The sequence below is a fragment of the Euleptes europaea genome, chromosome 5 (assembly GCF_029931775.1).
Source record: "Euleptes europaea isolate rEulEur1 chromosome 5, rEulEur1.hap1, whole genome shotgun sequence".
Classification (NCBI taxonomy): Eukaryota; Metazoa; Chordata; class Lepidosauria; order Squamata; family Sphaerodactylidae; genus Euleptes; species Euleptes europaea.
The window spans coordinates 56,288,489-56,311,222 of NC_079316.1; the positions used below are offsets into that span (position 1 = coordinate 56,288,489).

Genomic DNA, 22,734 nt, shown 5'->3' on the forward strand with positions numbered 1-22,734 from the left:
GGTTTATGGATAAAGATGAAGACCTAACTGGAGGAACAGAAACTTGGTTTGTCGAAAGAGGGTGCTTACCAGACATGTGGTTCATAACATTACGGGCCAACTTGCCATAGTCCAAAGATTCTTCATCAATGGTAACAAGTCCTGGAAGACCTGGAGGACCTGGTGGGCCTTGAGGTGCAACCAGATAACGCCCATCCCCTAATTAAGTAAAGCATGAAGTTAAATCATTACAGAAATCGATAGGTGTCATGGTTACATTAATTCCTGGTTCTTCAGTTGCTTTACTGTAATAATACTGGGAAGCCACACACATTCTTGTTAATTCCACACATCCTTTTACCCTCCAAGAATAAGGTCTCAGAGCAAGGCAAGGGTAGAATATTTTGAGATTCAGACTCTGAACATCTAACCAATTGATCTCTTCATTTGATTTCATTGACTTTATCTGGAAAACAACTACAGGTCTTCTAATTTCCTAAAGAAGAATCGTATACTTATATAAATAAAATAGTCTGTTACACACAAACTGTGACAAGAGATCATCATATCTTAAAAGAGAAACTGGAGACCAATTGCCCTCGTTTCAGTTGTCCTCCAACCTCCCCAACTAGTGGAGCTCCAGCTACTCTAGAGCCTCTTTGCCACTGAGAGGGCTCAGGAGCGAGCTGTGGTGTAGAACATGAGAAAGGCAAGCCAAGAACCAGCGTCTGCACTGCACAGAATAAGAACGTAAAGGAAAGAGCCTTGGCTACTTACCGTGAAGGCTTCTTCTGCTCAGAGGGACGAAGGGCATCTTCATTATGGGTGTTTCCTTTTCCTCTTATCTCGGGAGGCAGGAACCAAATATTTAAATTTTTCTGACCTCTGAGGGTAAACGCCCCCTTGTGATCAGTTAAAGACTTTCCGAGCCTTATATATTTAAGATAGACTGAAGAAACATGTTAGTTATAATTCTATACAAGAAATAAGTTCCTAATAAACATTAACGATGAACCTTTAGGATAACTATAAGTCATGAACCAACAAACAGCGTTTAACTTGAATTGAATGTCAACTGGAAGTTAGATGTAACCATGATTACCTGTAATTTTATTTTATTTGTTTTATTTATATTTTACTGACGTCTGGGCGGGCAAGATGCCCTTCGTCCCTCTGAGCAGAAGAAGCCTTCACGGTAAGTAGCCAAGGCTCTTTCTCGCTCAGAGGGAGAAGGGCATCTTCATTATGGGACATACAAGAGCTGTCCCCCGCCCTTGGGAGGGTTAGACATCCTGAAGTATACTTTGCAGTACTCGTCTGCCTAAGGCGGCATCTGCTGACAAGTATAGATCTAATTTGTAGTGTCTCACAAATGTGGACACCGAGGACCAAGTTGCAGCCTTACATATCTCTTCCATAAAGCACGGCAGTCGAAGGCTGCTGAAGTAGCCGCACTTCTTCCCAAGTGGGCAGTAACGCCCGCAGGAGCAGGTAGGTTACTTATTCTATAAGCCTGTGTTATGTATAAGGTGATGGTCCTACTAATGGATGCCTTGGACATATGCTTGCCCTTGTCAGGTGGTGAGATATGAACGAATAAGGAGTCAGAGTTCCTAATAATTTTAGTAAGATAAATGTAAACAGGTAGTGCCCTTCTTAGGTCTAGCTAGTGCCAGGCCTTCTCCTTAGGATTCTTGGGGTTAGTGCAGAAGATGTAAGCACTATGTCCTGCTCCCTGTGAAACTTGCAGCTACATTTTGTCCTATCTCAGTGATTGGTTCGAATGGTAGTTGTGTGAGTGCTGTCAAAGCTGTGTGCAGGCTCTAGTTGTGAACCTGTGTCTAACAGGAGGAGCTAAATAACTGACGCCCCTTAAAAAGGCTTTTATGTGATGGTGTTTGGTTAAGCGGTATCCAGATACCTTGGGTACTATGGTAGCTATAGATGCCAGTTGCCTTTGTAGAGTGCAGGTAGCTAGCCCTAAGCTCTGTCCCTCCTGATGGCTTCCTTGTTGTCAATATGGTAGTGACGGCCACCGGGCTATAACCTAGGGCTATAAGTCATCTCCTTTCAGTGCCCATGCGGTCAGTTTGTACCACCCTGGATTGGGATGGCATATTGGGTCTTGTAGAGGGAGATCTTGTCTGTCTGGAAGTCTCCAATGGTTCTGTATGGACATCTGAATTATAGATGGGAACCACGGTCATCGCAGCCAATATGGAGCTATGAATCTGACTGATGCTTTTTGAAGTCGTACCTTTCTCAATACCCTTGGAGGGAGGGGGGAACCCGTACAGTAGGTCGTGTGGCCCTGGTGACATTAAGAGGTCCATTTGTTCCGCCCCCTGTTGACGGTACATGGAATAGTACCTTGGCAGCTGGTGGATGATGCTGGATGCAAACAGATGAATCTGTGGCGTGCCGAATCTCTGAGTAATAAGTTGAAAGACCTCTGGATGTAGAGACCATTCTGCCTCGCTGATGTCCTGTCTGCTGAGCCAGTCTGCTTGTATGTTGACTGTGCCCTGAATATGTTCTGCTGATTTTGATGAGAGGTTGGACTCGGCCCAAGGAAAAATGTAGTCGCTTCTGAGGATCGTCCTGATTTCTAGGGCACTGATGTGAAGATTCTGTTCTTGATAGTCCATGTTGCTTGAGCCATTGTCCCTTGAGTGTGGCTTCCCAACCTGATAGACACACGTCCGTGAAGATTTGAATTGGTGTTGGACGGAGATACCAACTTCCTTTCGTCAAATTCTGAGACTGAAACCATCATACTAGTCTTGATCTGACTTCATCGGTCAGGATGAGATTTCTGTCACTTCTTCCTTGGTATGTCTCTTTGGTACGGCCTTAAGAACCATTGAAGAGGTCTTGCTCGTAAGCGTGCCCCTTGAACTGCGGGAATGCATGCAGACATGTGACCCTTCAGTTTGGTCAGGGACATTAGAGAAGGCGACCGGGAATTAATCGCTTTCTTTGCTAGAGATGAAATGTTGTGGATTTTTGTCCACTGGAAGGTATAAGGAGTTTGTCAGTGTGTCTATGTCCATCCCCCATCTCTCTCAATCGTTGGGATGGAACTAAGTGGGTCTTTCTGAAGTTGATTATGACCAGTGTTCTGTTAACCTCTTTAGAACTCTCTCTGAATGATCTATGCTCTGCTAGTTTGAGCTTGCGCAAATCAGAATGTCGTCTGAGAAGGGTGCATTCTCACGCCCTCCTCGCGCAGAGATGTGACTGGTGTGTCCAGAACTTTGGTGAATACTCGAGGAGGGGCGATGATAACCCGAATCGTAAGGCCCTGAATTGGAAGAGGTGTCCCTTGTACGGGAACCGAAGGAAACAACAATGTGCCGGGTGTATTAGAATGTAAGAAAATGCTTTTCCCTGAGGACCTGTGTGACTGACTTTAGTGTCTCCATCCTGAAGCGCTTTAATGGGATAATCTGTTCAGAAACTTGAGGTCTAGGATGGCTTTCCATCCGCCGCCTTTGTTGGGAACAGTAAAGAATACTGAATAGACTCCCAATGTATGCTCTAATGGTGAGACTGGCTCCATCGCCTTGATGTCCAAGAGGCCTCTGAAGTTCTATGGATTTTTTTTTTGGGGGGGGGAATGTTGGAGATATTACTAGTCGATGTGAAGGAGTGTAAGAAAAACTCTATCTGATAGCCTTGTGAGATAATGTTTGTGACCCAGAGGCCTGGTTGGGAGGTGACCACTGACGGTGTAATAGGCTGAGCCTGCCTTCCACTGACTGGTGGCTGGCGTCACTGTTTGGTTGGGCGGTCGGGTTTATCCCCTTTATTGCCCTGGAAGGTGGAGGATTTTGGAGATTTATTGAATCGTCCTCCTTTACTAAAGGAGCTGCGATTCTGGTTCCGGTGGTTTCTAGGTTGATCAGGTCTGTATCTTTGAAATATGTGGTATGCACGAAAGGACATAGAGGGAGTGATCCCTTGGATTCCTTGCGTAGAAACTTGTCTTTGGTCTCCACTGATATGGGGACCAAATTGTCTCCAAGCAAGGTCTTTCCCTGATACAGGAAGCCCATAATAACCAATTTTGATCTATATACTCCGCTTGCCAGGGGCGTACCCAGAGAGCCTTTCTGGCAGCTGAGGCTGTGGCTAGTGTTCTAGCTGCATATGACATGTTATCTAAGGAGGAATTGGCTAGAAAGAATACCACTCTCGAAAACATGGATGACATGGTATCTAAGGTAGAATCAGCTGGAAGGATACCACTCTCAAAAAAACATGGATGCCCTTCTGGCATCTGATGCTGCGGCTAGTGTCCTAGCTGCATATGGCATGGTATCGAAGTTCGAATCAGTTAGAAAGAATACCACTCTCAAAAAACATGGGTACTCCTGTAAAGGCGTTTCTTTCTTCCTGTGGAAAAAGTTGATATAACTTCCTAGTCCAAATTATTGCCGCTCTGTATACTAGGGCAGATGTGATAGAAGCGCTTGATAGTGAGTGCCAAGGCCTCTGAGCATTTATGCCTGCTAACTCTGCCTTCCTATCTGTAGGGTCCCTAATCATGGCAAGGCCATGTAACAAGGTTGAAGGAGTAAAGGCAGTGACAGGTGATTCTACTGAAGGCACTTTTAGAATTTTAGAAGCACCGATAAACCAAATATAAAGGCTTCCTAGAGGCTGTGGAGCATTGTATGGGTGCCATTGGTTTCTCCCGCTCTGCTTTCAACAGAGTTAGAAATAATCAAGCGCTGGCACAAACCTATCTGGAGTCTTTTCTCCCACTCTGAGTCCTCTGAGAGATCAAGAGTAGCTAGGTTTTTATGCCAATGCAGAAGGAAATCTTCTGCGTTAAATACTATAGACAGTCTGGGTACCAATTGGCAATTTTGTGACCGTGAATTAGCTTTCAGCGCTGCTTAGGCTGGCCAGCACGTACTCTCTTGGTACTACTTGGACTGGTGATTGGCTCACCAGGATCTCAGGCAGAGGTCTTCCACATCACCTACTACCAGAATTGGCCCTCTGCATGCCAATCCGACGCTCTGCCACTGAGCCACAGTCGTTCCCCTGCTTTGGCTGATATTCTGCCCTTTTAGCAATCAGATTACTGTTTGTGGTGCTGGAGGGTGTGATCCCTACGATCCCTGTATGGATGGGGCAGGATAAGGAGGTTGTACTGCCCTTAAGCCATCTGAGAAGGCGTTTTTAATCAGGGCGGAGAGCTCTGCTCTTACAGGAGTAAAACAGGCTGCATCTATGAGGGGGGGGGCGAAGTCACCTTACCGGCAGTCGATGTCTCCGTTGATGCTTCCCGTCCTTAAATAATAATAGGCGAGCCGCCTGAGGACGGAGCATTGCGAGGCAAAAAGGCGAGCCGCCAGCCTCCTTCATTTTCCCCGTTTGTGCAGTGTGGGAGAAGTGGCTATAGCCGCTGTGTTCTCCTGGCTGCTTCCCGCTGCTTCCCGTCCTTGAATAACAATAGGCGAGCCGCCTAAGGACGGAGCACGGCGGGCGAGGCAAAAAGGCGAGCCGCCAGCCTCCTTCATTTCCCCCGTTCATGCTGTGTGGGAGGAGCGGCTACCGCCGCTGTTTTCTCCCGGCCGCTTTCTGTTGCGATCTGGCAGTCGCGTCTTTCAGGCGCGGCAGAGCAGCGTGCGTTTTGCAGCAGGCATTTGGCGCGCTTGTTAGCGGTCGAGCCAAGCCGTTTGTACTTGCCTGCGCCGTTCTTGCCGCTTTTGCCTTTCCCTTTTGAGTTTTGGTCCTCAGGTCACCAGAGTGACTGTCCAAGGGTTCATCTAATTGTAGTGGTAAGGCCACTAGCAGGCTAGGGTCTAAATTGGCAGGCGCTATATAGCTGTCCTGATGCCGATCCGCCATTTTTTATTTTTTTTTGGCGGGAAAAGACCCTTCTGAGGAGAATAGGCAGAAAATTAAGACAGTAAATAGAATTGAGTAGTAGATTAGTTAGGTTAAGTTTAGGTTTGTTAAAATAAGAATATTTTTAGGTCTAATAAGTAAGGTTAAGGTTTCTCTATTATTTCTGTAGCAGAGAGCTGCTAGAAGGCTGCTTTCCCGTTCAAGGCAGGAAATAGAACTGATCACAAGGGGGCGTTTACCCTCAGAGGTCAGAAAAATTTAAATATTTGGTTCCTGCCTCCCGAGATAAGAGGAAAAGGAAACACCCATAATGAAGATGCCCTTCTCCCTCTGAGCGAGAAGGTAGACTGATTCTGCACTATAGCCCTTTGGCCAACAGGTGTGGTGGTCATTTTTTAAAAATACACCTCTCCATTAAAAACAACTCTTTGCATATAAAAAATTAGAAGGCCACAGAGAAAAGTTTAGTATAGCTTGAACACATGAAGCTGCTTATACTGAATCAGACCCTTGGTCCATCAAAGTCAGTATTGTCTACTCAGACCGGCAGCGGCTCTCCAGGGTCTCAGGCAAAGGTCTTTCACAATACCTACTTGCCTAGTCCCTTTAACTGGAGATGCCAGGGATTGAACCTGGGACCCTTCTGCATGCCAAGCAGATGCTCCGCCACTGAGCCACGGCCCCTTCGCTCTTCCTGAAGAGCCAGTTTACTACATACTGGTAGTTAGAGGAAGTTAAGATATATGAACCCCCCCCCCCACACACACACACACTCCAGAATTCAACCATCCTCATGCTGCATAAAGTGTTGATCAGTTCCTAAGCACTCAAAAGGTACAGGAGCTCCAGACTGACCTACATTCTCCCGGCTACCCTCAGAGGCATTTGCAGTGTATGCTGCCAAGGACAGCCCATAACAGTAGCATCAGCAGCAGAAGGCACAAAACAACATGGCCTTGGGAAAGTTAGGCAAAAATCTTGTGGGTACTCACTCTGTAGGTACTCAGCAACATACTGCTGGATCTCCTGCACTGAACCAATTCCTAGGCCAGGTTGTCCAGGAGGGCCTGGGGGCCCTGGAGGGCCCTGAGAAACTCTAGATCCAGCTGCAGAAATGAAACATAAGTTTATAAAAGCAAGAACAGACCCTGACCTTTGTGTTGAAAGCACATCCTGCGAACTCTTATGGCAAAACTGCACATTGCAAAGAAAATATACTTCCATACCCCATGTTTGCCTTGTTAGGGTCATGCGTGTACATGTATGAGGGTTTGGTATTTGTACTGATGGGCAGGAGGTACGTTAAACATTTTCTGAATCTGCCCGTTCTTCCCTTCCAGTGTTCCTCTCTGGCATTCTTTGTTTGAGTGGTTTCCCCCCAGCCATGCTCAGAGGCATGAAGAAGCCTTATTGTAGTGGGAAATGACTGGGGGGTGGGCAGCCTCTGCAAATTTGTGGAGTAGAATCAGTGACACAAGAATAGTTAAGCATTCCTTTCCACCTATTGACTCCATCTGCAAATGCTTCCCCACCTCTGCAATTCATGTTAACGAGCAGACAACATGTCTGGGAAGCACATGTTAGTATAATGATGTGTAGCTTTGTCCACAGATGGTTGTTAATTTGTCACCACACACAGTGGTTTATGCTTTGATGCTGTATGATTGTTAATTGAGGGTCCCACCAAGAATATGGTCCAAAGCAGCACTGCACCAAATTTTCTGAACGTTTTCTTTTCAAAATTCAGAACAAGGACAGAGACTACAAGGATATACTACAAATGTAAAGGCTACATACAGCGATGCTATTTATAACTGTAGTTAAGTCCTAGCATACTCAGTGACTTCAGTATCTGACGCATCCGCAATCACAAATGTTGAAAAGTATGTGTCAGAGAAGTGAGCATCCTGGGACCTTTAGCTTTCATTTTTATATGGGGAAAGCTTTTCAGCCATTATGGTTTATTAGATATGCTTCCAACAATGCAAATAGCATCTGGTGACATCTGCGGTGACATCTGCAGTCCAACGATGTGTCTTAGGGTTGTCAGCTCTGGACTGGGAATTTCCCAGAGATCGGGGGGTACCTCAGGGGGTACAATCCCATAGAGCATAATGCTAACGTTGCCATTTTCTCCAGAGGAATTGATCTCTGTCATCTGGAGATCAGCTGTAATTCCAGATTTCCAGACCACACCTGGAAGCTGGCAATCCCGATTGTGTCTGCATTCACCATGTGATTGCCATGAGGACTTATAGATGGATGAAAGCATTCAGTGCATGTGCAGCGCCCCAATGGGCCAAATAACACCTTACTGGGCAGTTTCAAGCTTGGAAAATGACACAGGGAGGAAGGCAGAAGTTCCTCCTCCCCCCCCCATGGTCCCGATCTGAATCTGACCCCTGCAGTACTTCTGAATTGTGTTCCTATAGGCAACTCAGAGCTATAGTATGGCTACAAGTTCCCATAGCATTTGCATGGTAGATGTAACGTGTAGTTTGGAAGTCAGAGGGTGAGTATGAGCAGAACTCTGAGTGGTCAACAGGCAGGGCTTCAGAGTTTTGCATAGCTCTTCATTCCTCTTTGCAGACAAGAAAATAGAATAAACTATGAAAACTAAAGAAATGCATGCACATTTCAAAAATGTATTCAGGCTAAAGACCTGTGCTTTTCGTAAAACTGATTTTTAATGGGAAATAATATATATGGGATCATACACCTTATAAAATCTACAACATGGACTTAATCTTCCAGCACACCTCCTATTCCTTTTCTCAGTGCAGTTCTGGCCTACAGCCTCCTCTTTTCCAGACGAAACATTCCCAAGTCCCTCAGCCTTTCCTTGTAGGGCTTGCTCTCCAGGCCCCTGATCATCTTCATCACTATCCTCTGTACCAGCTCCATTCTGTCCACATCCTTTTTAAAGTGAGGACTCCAGAACTGCACACAGTATTCCAGGTGCAGCCTGACCAATGTGGTATACAGTGGGACTATAACCTCTTGTGATTTGGATGTTATGCCCCTGTTTATACTTCTAACATGGTACTGAAAGGAGTTGATAGAAGATCCCCAGCAGGTCTCCCATCTAGATATTGTCCAGGCCTAAACCAGATTAGCTTCATCAAGCTTTCTGAATTATGTACTCCTGACCCCACCATATCATGGGTAATGGTATAAGTTCATTCACACAGTTAATGGATTTAGTATTTTTAACAGAATTTATTCCCACTCTTTCTTCCCAGTGAGGGACCCAAAACAGCTTACATCATTCTCTTCTCTTCCATTTTATCCTGTGAGGTAGGTTAGGCTGAGAATGTGTGACTGGCCCATGGTCACCCAGCAAGCTACAATGGCAGAGTGGGAATTCAAGCCTTGGTCTTCCAGATCCTAGTCCAACATTCTAACCACTACACCACAAGGGCTGTGAACTGCACCTCTACTCCTTGAGCTAAAAGCTCTTATGCTATTGTCTCAAGGAGGAGTCTCATTATTTCAGTGTGGTTGAACACTAGGGAAGCTCTGATAGTTGCATATTATGCAAACATATACGCTATGTAAATCAAGTGTTCTAAATTAGCATCCTTTTATACAGATTCCCCTTACCTCCTCCAGGGATGCCAGGGGCTCCTGGAACTCCTGCGTCACCTAAAGAAAAGAAGAATTTTTTTTAACCAAATCCTGTTGGACATATGAGACCATCTTTCTAATTAGGGATCTGTGGAAGATGGAAATCCACACAGGTGTTTCTCAAGACTGTTAAGACCTATTTTGCTCCTGTTAGGTGGGATAAGGAGAGTAAAAAACATTTTCTGAAAGGACTGGCCATGATTATTTATATTTCTTTTAAATTATTTAATCCCCAGCTATTGAGGAGAATGGCTGTTAGGTACATAAGATAGTTGAGCGGCAAGTTTAATCCCAGCACACCACACCACACCACACATCACACCACACAACCTTGTCCAGTTGGACTCAGCAGTCCAAGTCACAAAATGGTGCTCTGTGGGAAGAGGAACTACTCCTCACAAACCTTTGGGGCCAGGTGGCCCAGGAGGTCCAGGTGGTCCTTGGATGGAAACTCCAGCACCTGTTGACAGAAAACACAAGGAAAAGGAACCATGGGGAGAAATAAAGCTTTTCTATACATGAGTGTATCAGTGTACATCTAAGATATTTTAAGTAAAGCTTAAAAATGTAAAATATGTACATAACAAACACATTTGAAGACAAATGCATCATTCTGGTATCAGGGAGCTGGGAAGGGCTGGTTCTCCCTGACAAATGGACTTCTGGTGGCAATCCTGGATTTGCCAACACACAGTGTGAGAAGTGGAAGTAAAGCCCTAAGTAAGTGTGTGTAAACTTACCATGTGAAGAAGCTCCTGGAAGACCAGGCTGCCCTGGTTCACCTGTGAGGAAGACAACAAGTTAAACAACCTGGCTGATTCCCACAGTGAACCCCTGATCCTTATCAAAAGAAAAAATAGTAATGGTTACCTGTAAATCCTCGTAGGCCTGTCAACCCTGCAAAGAAGGAGGTCTGTTAAATCCCTGGTGGTTGTAGGGATTGGCCTAGCAAGATGTGCTATAACCAACAACAGTACTAGCAGATATGTTAGATCAATTGTTATTCCCAACCTTCTTTCACATAGGTATTGGATAAATACAGTGTGATGGAAACTCCTTCCATTGCATGCAGTCAGTGCAACATCCATTGTGATCAAACAGTATTTTACGTTAGCATTGCATAAGCACATCCAGAGCTTGGCCAGCCAATTCAATTCTCTTGTTTGGGCAATTATAGCACCCCCGTTTTCTCAGCAGCAAGAGACAGACCCCAGTTCTTGTTTGGGAGGAAGGAGAGAACAAAGCTGTTTTCCTAGCAGAACAGTGAATAAACTCCCTTGCATTCTGCATACTATGTCAGGCCCACACGCAACAATGATCAAGAAACATGATTCATGTAGCCACATATAGTACACATTCCCAAGGTTGCAATGGGCTGCAAAAAAGGGACATCTAAAATCAACCTGAGAACTGCCACTCCGGCCATCACTTCTTAGAGATCAGATGGTTATAGAATCAGGTTAAGGAGAACACTTGTTTCCCCTTCTGTATCATTATGCATAACAAAAAATCTGTCAACTGCCTCTTTTTCATGCCTCTTGCACAAAGAGGTAGGACTTTTTTTAAATTATGCTTTTGATTCTGGAATAATTATTTATTATACTTTTATTCCACCTTGGGATTACAATTGCCTTGCCACCCAGGGTCCTGATCAGATTCTTAGTTTCAGATGCTCCCAGATAGGGTTGCCAGGGTTAGGGTTATGGGGTGGAGTCTGAGGAGGGGAGGGTTTGGGGAGGGACTTCAATGCCGTAGAGGCCAATTGCCAAAGTGGCCATTTTCTCCAGGTGAACTGATCTCTATTGGCTGGAGATCAGTTATAATAGCAGGAGAGCTCCAGCTAGTACCTGGAGGTTGGCAACCCTACTCCCAGACAATTAACTGGGCCAAAGCGGCAGGAATTCCAAGTCACTCACCTTGTTCTCCTTTTGGCCCTGGAGGGCCTGGTGGACCTGGTGGGCCAGCGAAGAAATTTTCTGTATCGAAAAAGAGAGCTAATCAGAAGAAGTTATACATACAGGGGTAACATCCTGGCTCCTTATTAACACATTTAGCTTTGCTTGAAGTATTTGTTTCAGCTGTTTGATTATTTTGATTATTATCTCCTCATATTCTCAAATGCCAATGCAAAATGGGAACGCAAACTTAGCAAGCTAAACAGAGCACCTACCATTTGTGGGCACAAAGGATCCTGGCGGGCCTCGAGGTCCTGGTAAGGAATATTAGCGTATTAGAAGGAAGAACTGGTAATATATCCCATGCACATAAACCTATCTCTATACTTGACAAAAGTAGGAAATATTAGCTTTTAGCCTTCAGAGCTGGGTGGTGGTGGTAGTGGTGGTTGATAGGTGTCAACTGGGTAGTATACCCTGTGAATCTACATTGCTTCACAGCACCACTATTTCACCTTCTGGAAGAGATTCACTCTGTTTAGGCCAGGGGTGGGGAACCTCCGGCCCGCGGGCTGTATACGGTCCGCGGCATCATTGGCAGTGGCCCCAGGACTCTCCCACAGAAGCCACCGCCATTGCTGCCGCTGGAGCATGCGTGGCCGGGCGGGTGGGAGAACGGGGAATGGGGAACAGAAGCCAAGCGCCCACACTCGGCATGGCCGGCGACTTCTCCAGCGCCCTCTGGGTCTGTGCAGGCGGAGGGGCGTGGCTGGTGGGTGGGCGCGAAGGAGGCGCCCTCTGCCCCACCCTGCTCGCCTCTCACAAGCCTGCCGGCGCCACGCCATGCCGCCGCATCCCCCCCTCGGGGTAGGCAGGCAGGCAGGGTGGGAAATTCCCCCCCGGGCAGGGGGCTTAGGGGCCTGGGCAAGCCAGGCAGGCAGGCAGAAAGGGGCACTGAGCTAGGCTGGGCTCCCTCCCTCCTTCCCTCCGTGCCAGACGGGACTCCTTTCCGCCAGAGCTCCACTCTGAAAGGGGTGGGTGGAGACGGTGGCGGCGAGGCCCAGCCGGGCGGGGGATCCTCCTCCTCCTCTTGCTGCTCACCCCGGGCATGTGGGAGGCAGCAGGGCCCAGCCCCGTCCACAGGCGAAGGGCACGGAAGCAGGGCTGGAGCTGGTGATCTGCGGGGCGGGAAGTCAGGCAGAGGCTCCAGAGCATGGAGGCTCTGGGGCGCCTCCTTCCCCTCCCTTGCTGGCGGCGGGCCCGGCTGGGCGGGGGCAGCTGTCAGCAGGGCAGGACGCCAAGCCTCCGCAGGAAGGGAAGGGTCTCCCGGCGCCCGTGCGCTGCAGGCTGTTCTGCGTGTGCGCACCCCTTCTCTGCTGCAGGCTGAGGGAGGAGGGGGGCGTGTGTGTGTGAGAGAGAGAGAGAGGGAGAGAGAGAGAGAAGCGGGAAGGCTTTCCTGTCTCTGGCCATTCATGCATGGGAGGTTTTGCCTTGGATTTGCCGCTCTGTAGATGCACATTTTCCCCATCCAAATTCTCAAAACTCATCAGTAAGACCCCATGCAGAGTTTTGAGAATCCAGATGGGGAAAATGTACATCTGAAGAGCGGCAAATCCAAGGCAAAACCTCCCATGCATAAATGGCCTTTCTTTCTCTGTCTCCCTCCCTCCTTTTCTTCCCTATTTTTCTTTCTTTCTCTCCCTCGCTGCCTTTCTTTTTCTTTCTTTCTTTCTTTCTTTTCTTTTCTTTCTTTCTTTCTTTCTTTCTCTCTCTCTCTCTCTCTCTCTCTCTCTTCCTCCCTTCCCTTTCTTTGCCCCTTTCCTTCTTTCCTTCCTTCCTTCTTTCCCTCCCTCCAGCAGCTTCTCTGGCGCCCTCTGGGTCTGTGCGGGCGGAGGGGCGTGTAGTCTATGCCCGGTATGGCCCCCGAATGATGTTATAAGTATGCAAATGGCCCTTGGCAGGAAAAAGGTTCCCCATCCCTGGTTTAGGCCATCATTCTTATTCTATGAGAAGATTGCTCCTTTCATTTTTCACACTCAGAAGAGAAAAGGACTCTACCACTCTAAGATTCTTATGCTCTAGTTCTAGAATCTGGCAGTTGACCCTGAAGGATCAATGGTGGGAAGAAAGCATGGGATATTACTCAAGTTGATCAGTTTGATAAATGACTATACACCGAAGCAGTTGGTCATGAAGCCAATTAGAGGTGCAACAACTCTGGGCTTGGTTTTGAGCAGGGCTAAAGATTTGGTACAAGATATAAATATTGCTGCACCGATTGGGAACAATGACCACAGTCTAAGTTCAGCATTCACATCAACAGATATTTGTCCCCAAAGTCCTAAACAATCACTTTGGACTTTAGAAGAGGGAACATGTCCCACATGTTTCTAGAGTGTCAGTAGCTATCACATTGAGCTCCCATTTTAGATCAGGGCTACCACATGGAGGAAGTGGGTTAACTGTCTGCCTGATACAAATCTCCCACCCCCACCCTGGAGCTGCTATTTAAATGGCTTGGGACAGTGGTCGGCAAACAGCGGCTCCCGAGCCGCATGCGGCTCTTTGGCCCCTTGAGTGTGGCTCCCCGTCCCCCTGTCCGTCGGATGGGGGAGGTTGTGGCGGTTTTTCTCTCTGGCCTCTTATCCTCTCAGCCCAAGAGGTCCCTCCCCCACCCCCGCCCTCAATCTCAGTAATGACCCGGTGCTTGCACAGGGGACTACCTTTACCTAGTAGGTGTTAATCTCAGACATCCAATATTAGAAGCAGTCAGAAATATTTACTTTTATTTTAAAACATTTATATACTGCCTTTTCTAACAGCCCAGTGTAGCTTACATCATAATTTCACAAGGCAAAGTGCAGGAAGACTTAAAGCATTCTCCAGACTTATTATTCCAATATACCTTTCCCCCACCTAATATTTTTGATTTATATGATTTTGTGTATTAAGATCTACCTGGTGGGCCTGGAGGTCCAGGAGGTCCAGGTCGTGCTGGCATCTCTGGCAAAGGTAGACAGAAAGTAGAAATGGAAATGCTGTTTAAAATTTACAGGCAATAATTTCAGCAAGGGGTGGTTTATAGTAAAACTCATGGATTAAAGGGAGCCCAGCTAAAGACTGTTTTCAGAAGTAATACGTCAACAATTTTCTGTACCTCTAAATCAAAGGAAAAGCAACATTTATTCTTTCTTTATATATGCACCATATCAACATCAACAGTGGTACAATCTACAATATTGTAGCTTCACTTGTGAAAACACCTGGAGAAATTATTATGACATAAGGGTGAGGCTTGCTACAGGAAGAGAATGGTGGAGAATGAGAAGAAGCAGGGAGAAGAAACTCTGGCAGGATAATGAGTTGGAAGAATGTAACAGACTATGAAAGAAGTAAGAATAGATGTGCTGAAAATGAATCACAGTTTGCATTAAACCACTGGCAAAATAAATTCAACATCTCATGCTCTCTAATTCAAATTAGCAATTCCAGATGAAAGAATGTATCTGTATTCTTTAAATATTGATTGAGTCACATATTACAATTCAATTGGATTTGGTTACAAAGATAACTAGAAGAATAAAACAAATATCAATTTTTATTGCATTTTAAAGATCTATGATTGGAAACTTAGAGAGCAATCCTGAAGGAGGGGGTGGATCCGTGGTGGCTGGGAGCAGCGGAGCCAGACCGCCTCCTCAGAGGCTTCTTGGCTGCCACGGAGGCAAAAAAAAACCCCTTCTTTAACCATTGAAAATTTTCAAAGGGGTGAAATGCCTCATAGCTAGCAGCGAGGCTGCACCACCAAAAAAGGTGGTGCAGCCCCACTGCCACTCAAGGGGGCATTCCTGGGGCGAAAGGGCTGTGGAAGCCCCGGGAGCACCCCCGCCCCGCTCTCTCGCTCTCAGCTATTATACCATTCTGGGAGCCATATTTAATATTTCAAAGGCCTTCTTGATCACTGTCAAGAGTACTACAGCTGGCTTCACAAACATAGAAGAGACTGTCCATCCTACCTTGAGCAGCTAAAGAAGCAGTTTCAGGTCTTATTTCCACAACTGTGCTTTCGCCTGGGGATCCTCTCTCACCACGAGGGCCTGTTTGGGAAGACAAGATTGCCAGACTAATTATCAGGGCCACAAATACAGCACTCTGGAGAAATCCAGTTTATAGAATTAGTGGACACTATAGATGTTGGGCTCTGGTTTCCATGTAATACCAGAGCTGATCATGGCACCAAAGCTCTGGAACTTTGTTCCAAGGAAGACTCATCTGTCCCCTTCTGTTGCCATCTTCCGCCAGTGGGTGAAGACTGTTTTGTTTCATTTGGCATTCCCTTAATGATCCAGCCTTCCTAATCAATGTTTTTACGTTTTGTATATATTTTAGCTCTGTTGTGTACATACTTTAACTCTGTTTTTTAGATTGTTTTTAGATATGTGTTTGGAAGGGAGGTTGATTTTAATGGTTTAGAATGTAATTTTATCATGCACGTTTTATACTGCTAGCCACCCTGGAGGCCCTTGTAAGGACAGAAAGGTGGGATACAAATTCTGTAAATAAAATAAAATAATACAAGTCCAAGAATTATTTCTTATCACAATGAAGATAACCCTAAACTAGATGGGATTTGAACTGGTTCTCAGTCTGCATCTCTTATGCTACACTGATGGTCTACTCTTAAGGGATGTAATAGGGCAAAGTAATTGTGGTTAGATTGGCTAAAACAGAGCCAAGAGAACAAGAAATGATGGAGAGAGATGACAGGTAATGAGGGGTTGGGATGAAAAATGAAGCAGAAGGCTAAGATTGTATGCATTACCTTGAGCTCCAGGAAGACCAGCTGGGCCTACAGGACCTGAATTTAAATGATAAAGAAATAAATAATTGGATCATACCTTCTTATAGGTCTCAAGAAGAAAAGCTGAACATTCCAAATAATATGCTTGTCTGCAAGGATGAATGACATTTCAGTACATATCAATAGCTATTGACATAGGGTAACCAACCTCCAGGTACTAGTTGGAGATCTCCTGCTATTACAATTGATCTCCAGCCGATAGGGATCAGCTCACCTGGAGAAAATGGCTGCTTTGGCAATTGGACTCTATGGCATTGAAGTCCCTCCCCTCCCCAAACTCAACCCTCCTCAGGGTCCACCCCAAAAATCTCCAGGTTTTTCCCAATCCAGTGCTGGCAACCCTATATTGACATGATGCTACACAACCCTCAGGATGGATGATTTGCAAGTGAAGAATTTGTGCTCTCTCTCTATTTTTCCCTATTCTCTTTGTCACTGTTGCTTCACCAGACTGTCCCAAGCCTTTGTTTTGACAGATTATCCCCCCCCTTTTGTAAACTAACAGCCCCACAACTCCCTTTAATGAGAAGAGAAACCTGGAGGAATCTAAAAGATGCTGGTATGTGTGGGTAGTTCAGGAACAATTACAGATCTGCTAGGTATAGGTTAAAAGGGCAACGTGTGCATTTAATTCTTCTCCAGAAAGGGCTCATTCCAGCCACACTGCTGAGCTAGTTGCTGTCCACATGACATTATATACCTGTGAAAAATGAATGCCTGTTTTGTAGTGACAATAAACAGGCAAGAAATATGACCAGATTAGGCTGCTTTATACTGAACCAATTTATTGATGCATTTATCTGTTACTATCTATGGGTCTCTAAGGTCCCACCCAAGTCTTTCCTAGCCCTGCTACTGAAATCCTTTAAGATGATGCTACTGGAACATTCTGCATGCAAATACTATAACTGAGCATGCAAAACATGCATTTTGTCAGTTTTGTTTCTTTCCCCAAATTTTGCTCCATAGCAGAGGGGAAGGTATGGTTTAGACTCAAAGTCCCAAGAACAGATGCTGAAGACAATTATTACAGTTTTTAAAATGTATAATTAAATATTAGGGATAAAAACGTCTGTGGCATATAATGGGGTTCCTACCTGGGACACCAGGTGGGCCTGGAGGTCCAACACTCCCTGGTGGGCCCGGAGGTCCCGGGAGAGCGACAGTTGATGCTCCATCTGAAAACACAAACCATGAGAAATTGAACCAGAGAAGCTGAAATCATTTTAACAGGCAATATGAAGGCCCCCATTTATGAGACTCTTTCTGCTCCAGCTTTGATCCATACCTGTGCTAGTAACCCGGCCTGGAGCTCCAGGTTCACCTGTGCAAACAGGTAAAGAAAGGGAAAAGTTGATGTTACCAGAGATTCAGTTAACAGACAGGTAAAGGGTGGACATTGCTCATCATTTCATTGGATATCTGCTATAATGATTCTTTGTTATAATGACTGTTATGATAGCATGACTGGAGATGGCTACTTTGTGAGAGTTCTGACCCATGTATACAACTGGTGTTAAATTAATAGGGGCTTGTAGTGATATTATCAGAAACTAATGTATATAATTTGAGACTGGAGAAGATGTTGACCTTTTCAACATGGGTTATATGCCCCAGGTTCAATGTTGTTGGGAAGTGAATACCGAAATAGTCTTGTGGAGTAACAGGAGCCATACAATGATGAAGAAAGGAGAAGCCCTCCGCATAAGTCTCATATAAGTCCATTTGCATGCTTTCTTCTGCTTTTTCGTTGGTGATGAATCAACCAGATAGAAATTAACGTATTTATATATTTTATGTATGAACCAGGACCTCATCTACAAACCAAACCAAACCAAACCAAACCAAACGAAAAACACCTTAAAAATGCTATAAACATTATTTACACGCACCTTTAGGCCCTGGTCGACCTGGACTACCTGAGAGCCCTAGAAAGAGTGCAAATGGCAGTTTGAAATGAATAATGCTGTAAGTCATAGTAAATTATATACATCATAGTGTTATAGAACTGGATGGCAGAGGGTTATGCATCCCACCATTTTTTACCTATTGCTTTTGATCTCTGGGAAAGGACCAACAAATAGGGCACCCAACTGCCCAGTTAAGGTGGGCAATTGCTTGCCAGTTGCTTCTGCTGCCTGCCAACTCTCAGTTGGTCGGTGGGTGGAAGCAGGCTGGGGAAGGGAGGGGGAGTGATCAGCATTATTTATGCAATGACATCACTTCTGGTTTATGTAGAAGTTCCAGCATCACACTCTAGCACTCACTCTAGCACTCACAAAAAACTCTGTGGAAACCACAGAGGGTTTTTTTGTGAGTGCTAGAGCATCCTTCCAGCGCGATACTGGAATTTCCACATAAACCGGAAGTGATGCCATCACATAGATTATGCTAATTGCTGCCCCCAAGCCTGCCTCCCTAAACACCCACCGGTTGTGAAGAGGGACCTGGCAACCCTACCAACAACCTCCATTTGTTAAGGAGACCCCATTTCTTTAACAACTGCTTTCTGCTTATAGCTGTCAGTCCCCTCTCACCTCTCACAGCAAGTGCAATCTATACCCAAACAGAAAGATTCTAGATGGATTTTTAACACAATATTTGGAAGATGTAACAGCATGGAGAGGCAGTTGTTTGCACTCTCCATTCATACAACATTCCCAGCATTTCCAGGTTTCTACTTTATTGGATTTCCATAGCCAGGGGCTAAAGGTGAATTCTTCTTCATGTGGTATTCATCTTTTCCCATCCCATGTACAATTTGGAGCAAGTCCATTGAACTCAACAGGACATTCTCCTGAATAGGCTGGGCTATAAGGTTCCTTTCCTCCTGTGGCAATCACCACCACTTACACATAAAAACATAAGAACTTACAGTAAAGTCCCCTCTATTTCACTTCATTTCTGTTAGCCTGAAGACTGGATGAATAATTTGCCGCATAATAATAACCAGGACCCATTCTTCATCTGTGAGCCTCCTAATTAGACAGTGTTTTTCAGCAGTGAACTGAGTGTGTGTGTTTTGCATAGAGTTACATTTACCTATTTATTATTTATTTATTATTAATTATTATTTTGAATATTTTTGTGATGCCTCTTCAGAGTCTTGCTTGAGGTGGCTTACCATTAAAAAACACAATATAAAAATAAGCCATTAAAAACCAAGCCATTAGACATATCAGCAGCATACAAATTGTCTATAAAACAGAGCAGACAATTCTGAAGACTAAGTGCCCTCCTCAAATGCCCTATTACTAGACATCACTCGCCTCACCTCTGAAGGTGGGGGCACAGAGAGCAGGGCTTGAGAGGCAGGTTGGATAGTGTGGGAGGAGATGACCCTTCCGGTACCCTGGCCCCAAGCCATTTAGGGCCTTAAAGGTAAGAAGCAGCATGCCCAGAAACAGGTGGGTAGCCAATGCAGCTCTTTCAGCACAGGGATGATACAATCCCTGTAACCAACCCAACGGTATCCTGGCTGCCACAATCTGGACCAATTAAACTTTCCAAACCATATGCAAAGGCAGCCCCATGCAGAGTGCATTATAGTAATGTAGCTAGGATGAGATCAAATACTGGATCACTGCGGCAAGATGGCCATGGCTGGAGAACCAGTTGGAGCTGATAAAAGCCGCTACATGCCACAAAGGGAACCTGAGCTTCCAACTGTAGTCCAGGATCCAGTAGCACCCACAAGCTATGAACCTGATCCTTCACAGGGAGTGCAACTCCCACCAGGACAAGCTGGCTCTGCAATCACTGAGTAGTTTCTCCACTGATCAAAAATACCTCAGTCTTTTCCAGATTGAGATTCAGTTTACTAGCCCTCATCCATCTCATTACCTTCTCCAGGCACCTATTCAGGATTTCCACAAACCCACCTGGCTTTGCTGTCAAGAAGAAATCAAGCTGGGTGCCATCTCCATATCGGTGGCACCTCATTCCAAATCCCTGGATGGCCTCTCCCAGTGGTTTCATGTAGATGTTCAATAGCATGGAGGATATGATGGAACCCTGCAGGATCTCATAGTATAAATGCCACAGGGCCAAGCAGTCATCCCCCAGCACCACTGACTAGACTCATTTGGCCAAGTAAGAGTGAAACCACTGAAGCATGGTGCCTCCTACTCCCAGCTCAGCCAGCCTCTCCAGAAGGATGCCATGATCAACAGTATCGAAAGCCTCCAGGAATTCCTGGAAAATCAACAGGGATGTACTCCCCTCTGTCATCTTAAGGTCATCAGGCAGGGCATCCAAGGCTGTTTCCATCTCAAAACCAGGCCTCAGTCCAGATTGAAATGGGTCTAGATAATCCATCTTCTCCAAGATTGCCTGAAGCTGTGTAGCAACCACCCATTTAAGCACCTTAGTCAAGAATGGAATATTAGCCACTGGATGTAGTCATTTAGGTCATTTGGGTCCAGGGATGCCTTCTTCAGCAGGCGTCTCACAAAAGCCTCTTTCAAAGTGATCAGAACTACTGCCTCCCACAGAGAGGTATTTATTATCTCCTGGACCCAGTCAACCAACCCAGCCCAGCATGATAATATTAGCCACACTGTTCAGAGCCACACTGGCAATATGAACAGTATCATTAAAGTAAGATAATATTAGCCATGGGGGGGGGGGCAAGATGAGACATGGTAGTCTCACACCTCGAAACATTTTGTCCGTTTCATCAGGCCTCACCAACTGAAAGTCATGAATACAACGAAAACCAGACTGCACTCCAATAATATCCTGAGACTGAACCAGTCCAACTGTGTTGTCTAAGTCATGGGGGATGTGAGCAATTTTATCTGCAAAATGCATTGCAAAGGTTTCACAGCAGGCTTGTATGTTTTCCAGGTCAACAACCCAGAAAAGCTCCACTGGATGGCATTGTGCAGAAAAAAAATGGTGGCACAAAAATAAGATCACTTCACTGCCATCACTGCCACAGAGTAGGCAAAATAATGTGCTCTTACCTGTGATCGGTTGCATACTCTCAGCTTAATTTCTAGCAATCTGCATCCTCTTATGAGACACAAAATGAACCCTCATGATGCCTCACTTAATATTTTAAGCATTTGTCCATTAGCTATTAAGCAAATGTATCTTTTCACACATAGTGCCTTACCTGGTGGTCCTGAAGATCCTGGGAGACCTAGGAAAACAATGAGACATGTTAGGAATTTTCTTCCAAGATGAGGGAAACAGGTCAATATACCAATAACTCACATGTTCAACAGATTCAGTTGCAGTCCATGTCATTTTCCTTTTGTACCTCCTACTAAAACTTAACTCATGCATTGTTTCTATTTGTAACCTCAGTTATTGCAACATTCTTCTCCTGCATAGTCTTTGTTTTTGTTAAGATTATTTGAAATGCCTCTGCTAAAAATCTTCTCTTGTCCACTGCTATGATGGTATCACCCCTTCTGAAGTCTTTGCATCGACTTCTTTTCACTTTGACCATTAACTTTAAGGGCCAGAGAATTAGGCCTTCAGATGAAGCAAATGCTCAGGTAAAAATGTGACCCAAAGTGGCCATATGTCAATCCATCAGTTTCCCAGGTTGCATTTCAAAAATGGAATGAACGGATTTCTTCCCAGTTCACTGAGGACTATGAATACCTTCCTGACTTTTAGATGTAAAGCTCTGTACTCCATCCCCGCCCCCAGTACATATCTCTTTTCTCATCTCCCCTTTTCTTCCTTATACTCTCTATTACACAAAATAGGCCCTGGCACCAGCCTGGTGGAATGCTCTGTCTGGTGACATCAGGGCCCTGTTGGACCTTAAAGATTTCTGCAGGGCCTCCAAGACAGAGCTATTCCACCAGGCCTATAGTTGAGGGCAGCAGCGGATACAACATCTGCTGGCCTCCCTATTCTCCCACCTCCTGTTATATTATTATGTCAACTGAGGGGTAACCTGCTGTGAATATCTACCAACACGAGTATTGTTTAGGCGCCATCTGTAGTTTTGTAGTTTTGTAGTTTTCAATTGGGATTTTATTGTTTTAAATTTAGATTTTGTGGTTAATTTTATTATTGATGTATTAATGCTTTTGTATGATGTTACCAGCCCTGAGTCGGCTTCTGCTGGGGAGGGCAGGCTATAAATCATAAAATAAAATAAATAAATAAAATAAAATCTCTATGGTTGCCAAGTGCCTGGTGGTGGCTGGAAAAATCCCACCGATCCATCAGGCTGCCCGCCGGCCAGCTGATGGCCGGTGGGCACTGCGTGGACACTCCCGCACATGCGCGCACACATCACTTTCGGGTAAACCCAAAAGTGACACGGACGCTCTGGCAATCTCGGATCGCTAGAGATCGCTAGAGCGTCTGCGTTGCTTCCGGGTAAACCCAGAAATGACGTAGGTGTGTTGTGCGGGGGGGGGGGGGAAGTGCGCGTGTTGCGCCAGGTGCGCGGCCATCACACGCCACAGCCACGGCCCCGGAAAGCTCCCGCTGGTGGAGCTATGGGGCCTGGCAGGCCTAAAAATCTCATGTGCTACT

General features: G+C 45.5%; 1 protein-coding gene across 1 annotated transcript in view; it reads right to left on the minus strand.

Moving 5' to 3' along the window:
* COL17A1 (collagen type XVII alpha 1 chain) overlaps window positions 1-22,734 on the minus strand; it is a 73,884-nt gene that overhangs the window by 14,186 nt on the left and 36,964 nt on the right. The window contains exons 31-44 of the mRNA XM_056850448.1: window positions 21,347-21,373; window positions 18,120-18,155; window positions 17,516-17,551; window positions 17,325-17,405; window positions 16,189-16,224; window positions 15,383-15,463; window positions 11,642-11,680; window positions 11,388-11,447; window positions 10,342-10,368; window positions 10,212-10,253; window positions 9,875-9,931; window positions 9,448-9,489; window positions 6,837-6,950; window positions 70-198 (exon numbers count right to left, since the gene is read on the minus strand). Coding sequence (XP_056706426.1) covers window positions 70-198; window positions 6,837-6,950; window positions 9,448-9,489; window positions 9,875-9,931; window positions 10,212-10,253; window positions 10,342-10,368; window positions 11,388-11,447; window positions 11,642-11,680; window positions 15,383-15,463; window positions 16,189-16,224; window positions 17,325-17,405; window positions 17,516-17,551; window positions 18,120-18,155; window positions 21,347-21,373 — 807 coding nt within the window. The remainder of the gene's footprint in view (window positions 1-69; window positions 199-6,836; window positions 6,951-9,447; window positions 9,490-9,874; window positions 9,932-10,211; window positions 10,254-10,341; window positions 10,369-11,387; window positions 11,448-11,641; window positions 11,681-15,382; window positions 15,464-16,188; window positions 16,225-17,324; window positions 17,406-17,515; window positions 17,552-18,119; window positions 18,156-21,346; window positions 21,374-22,734) is intronic.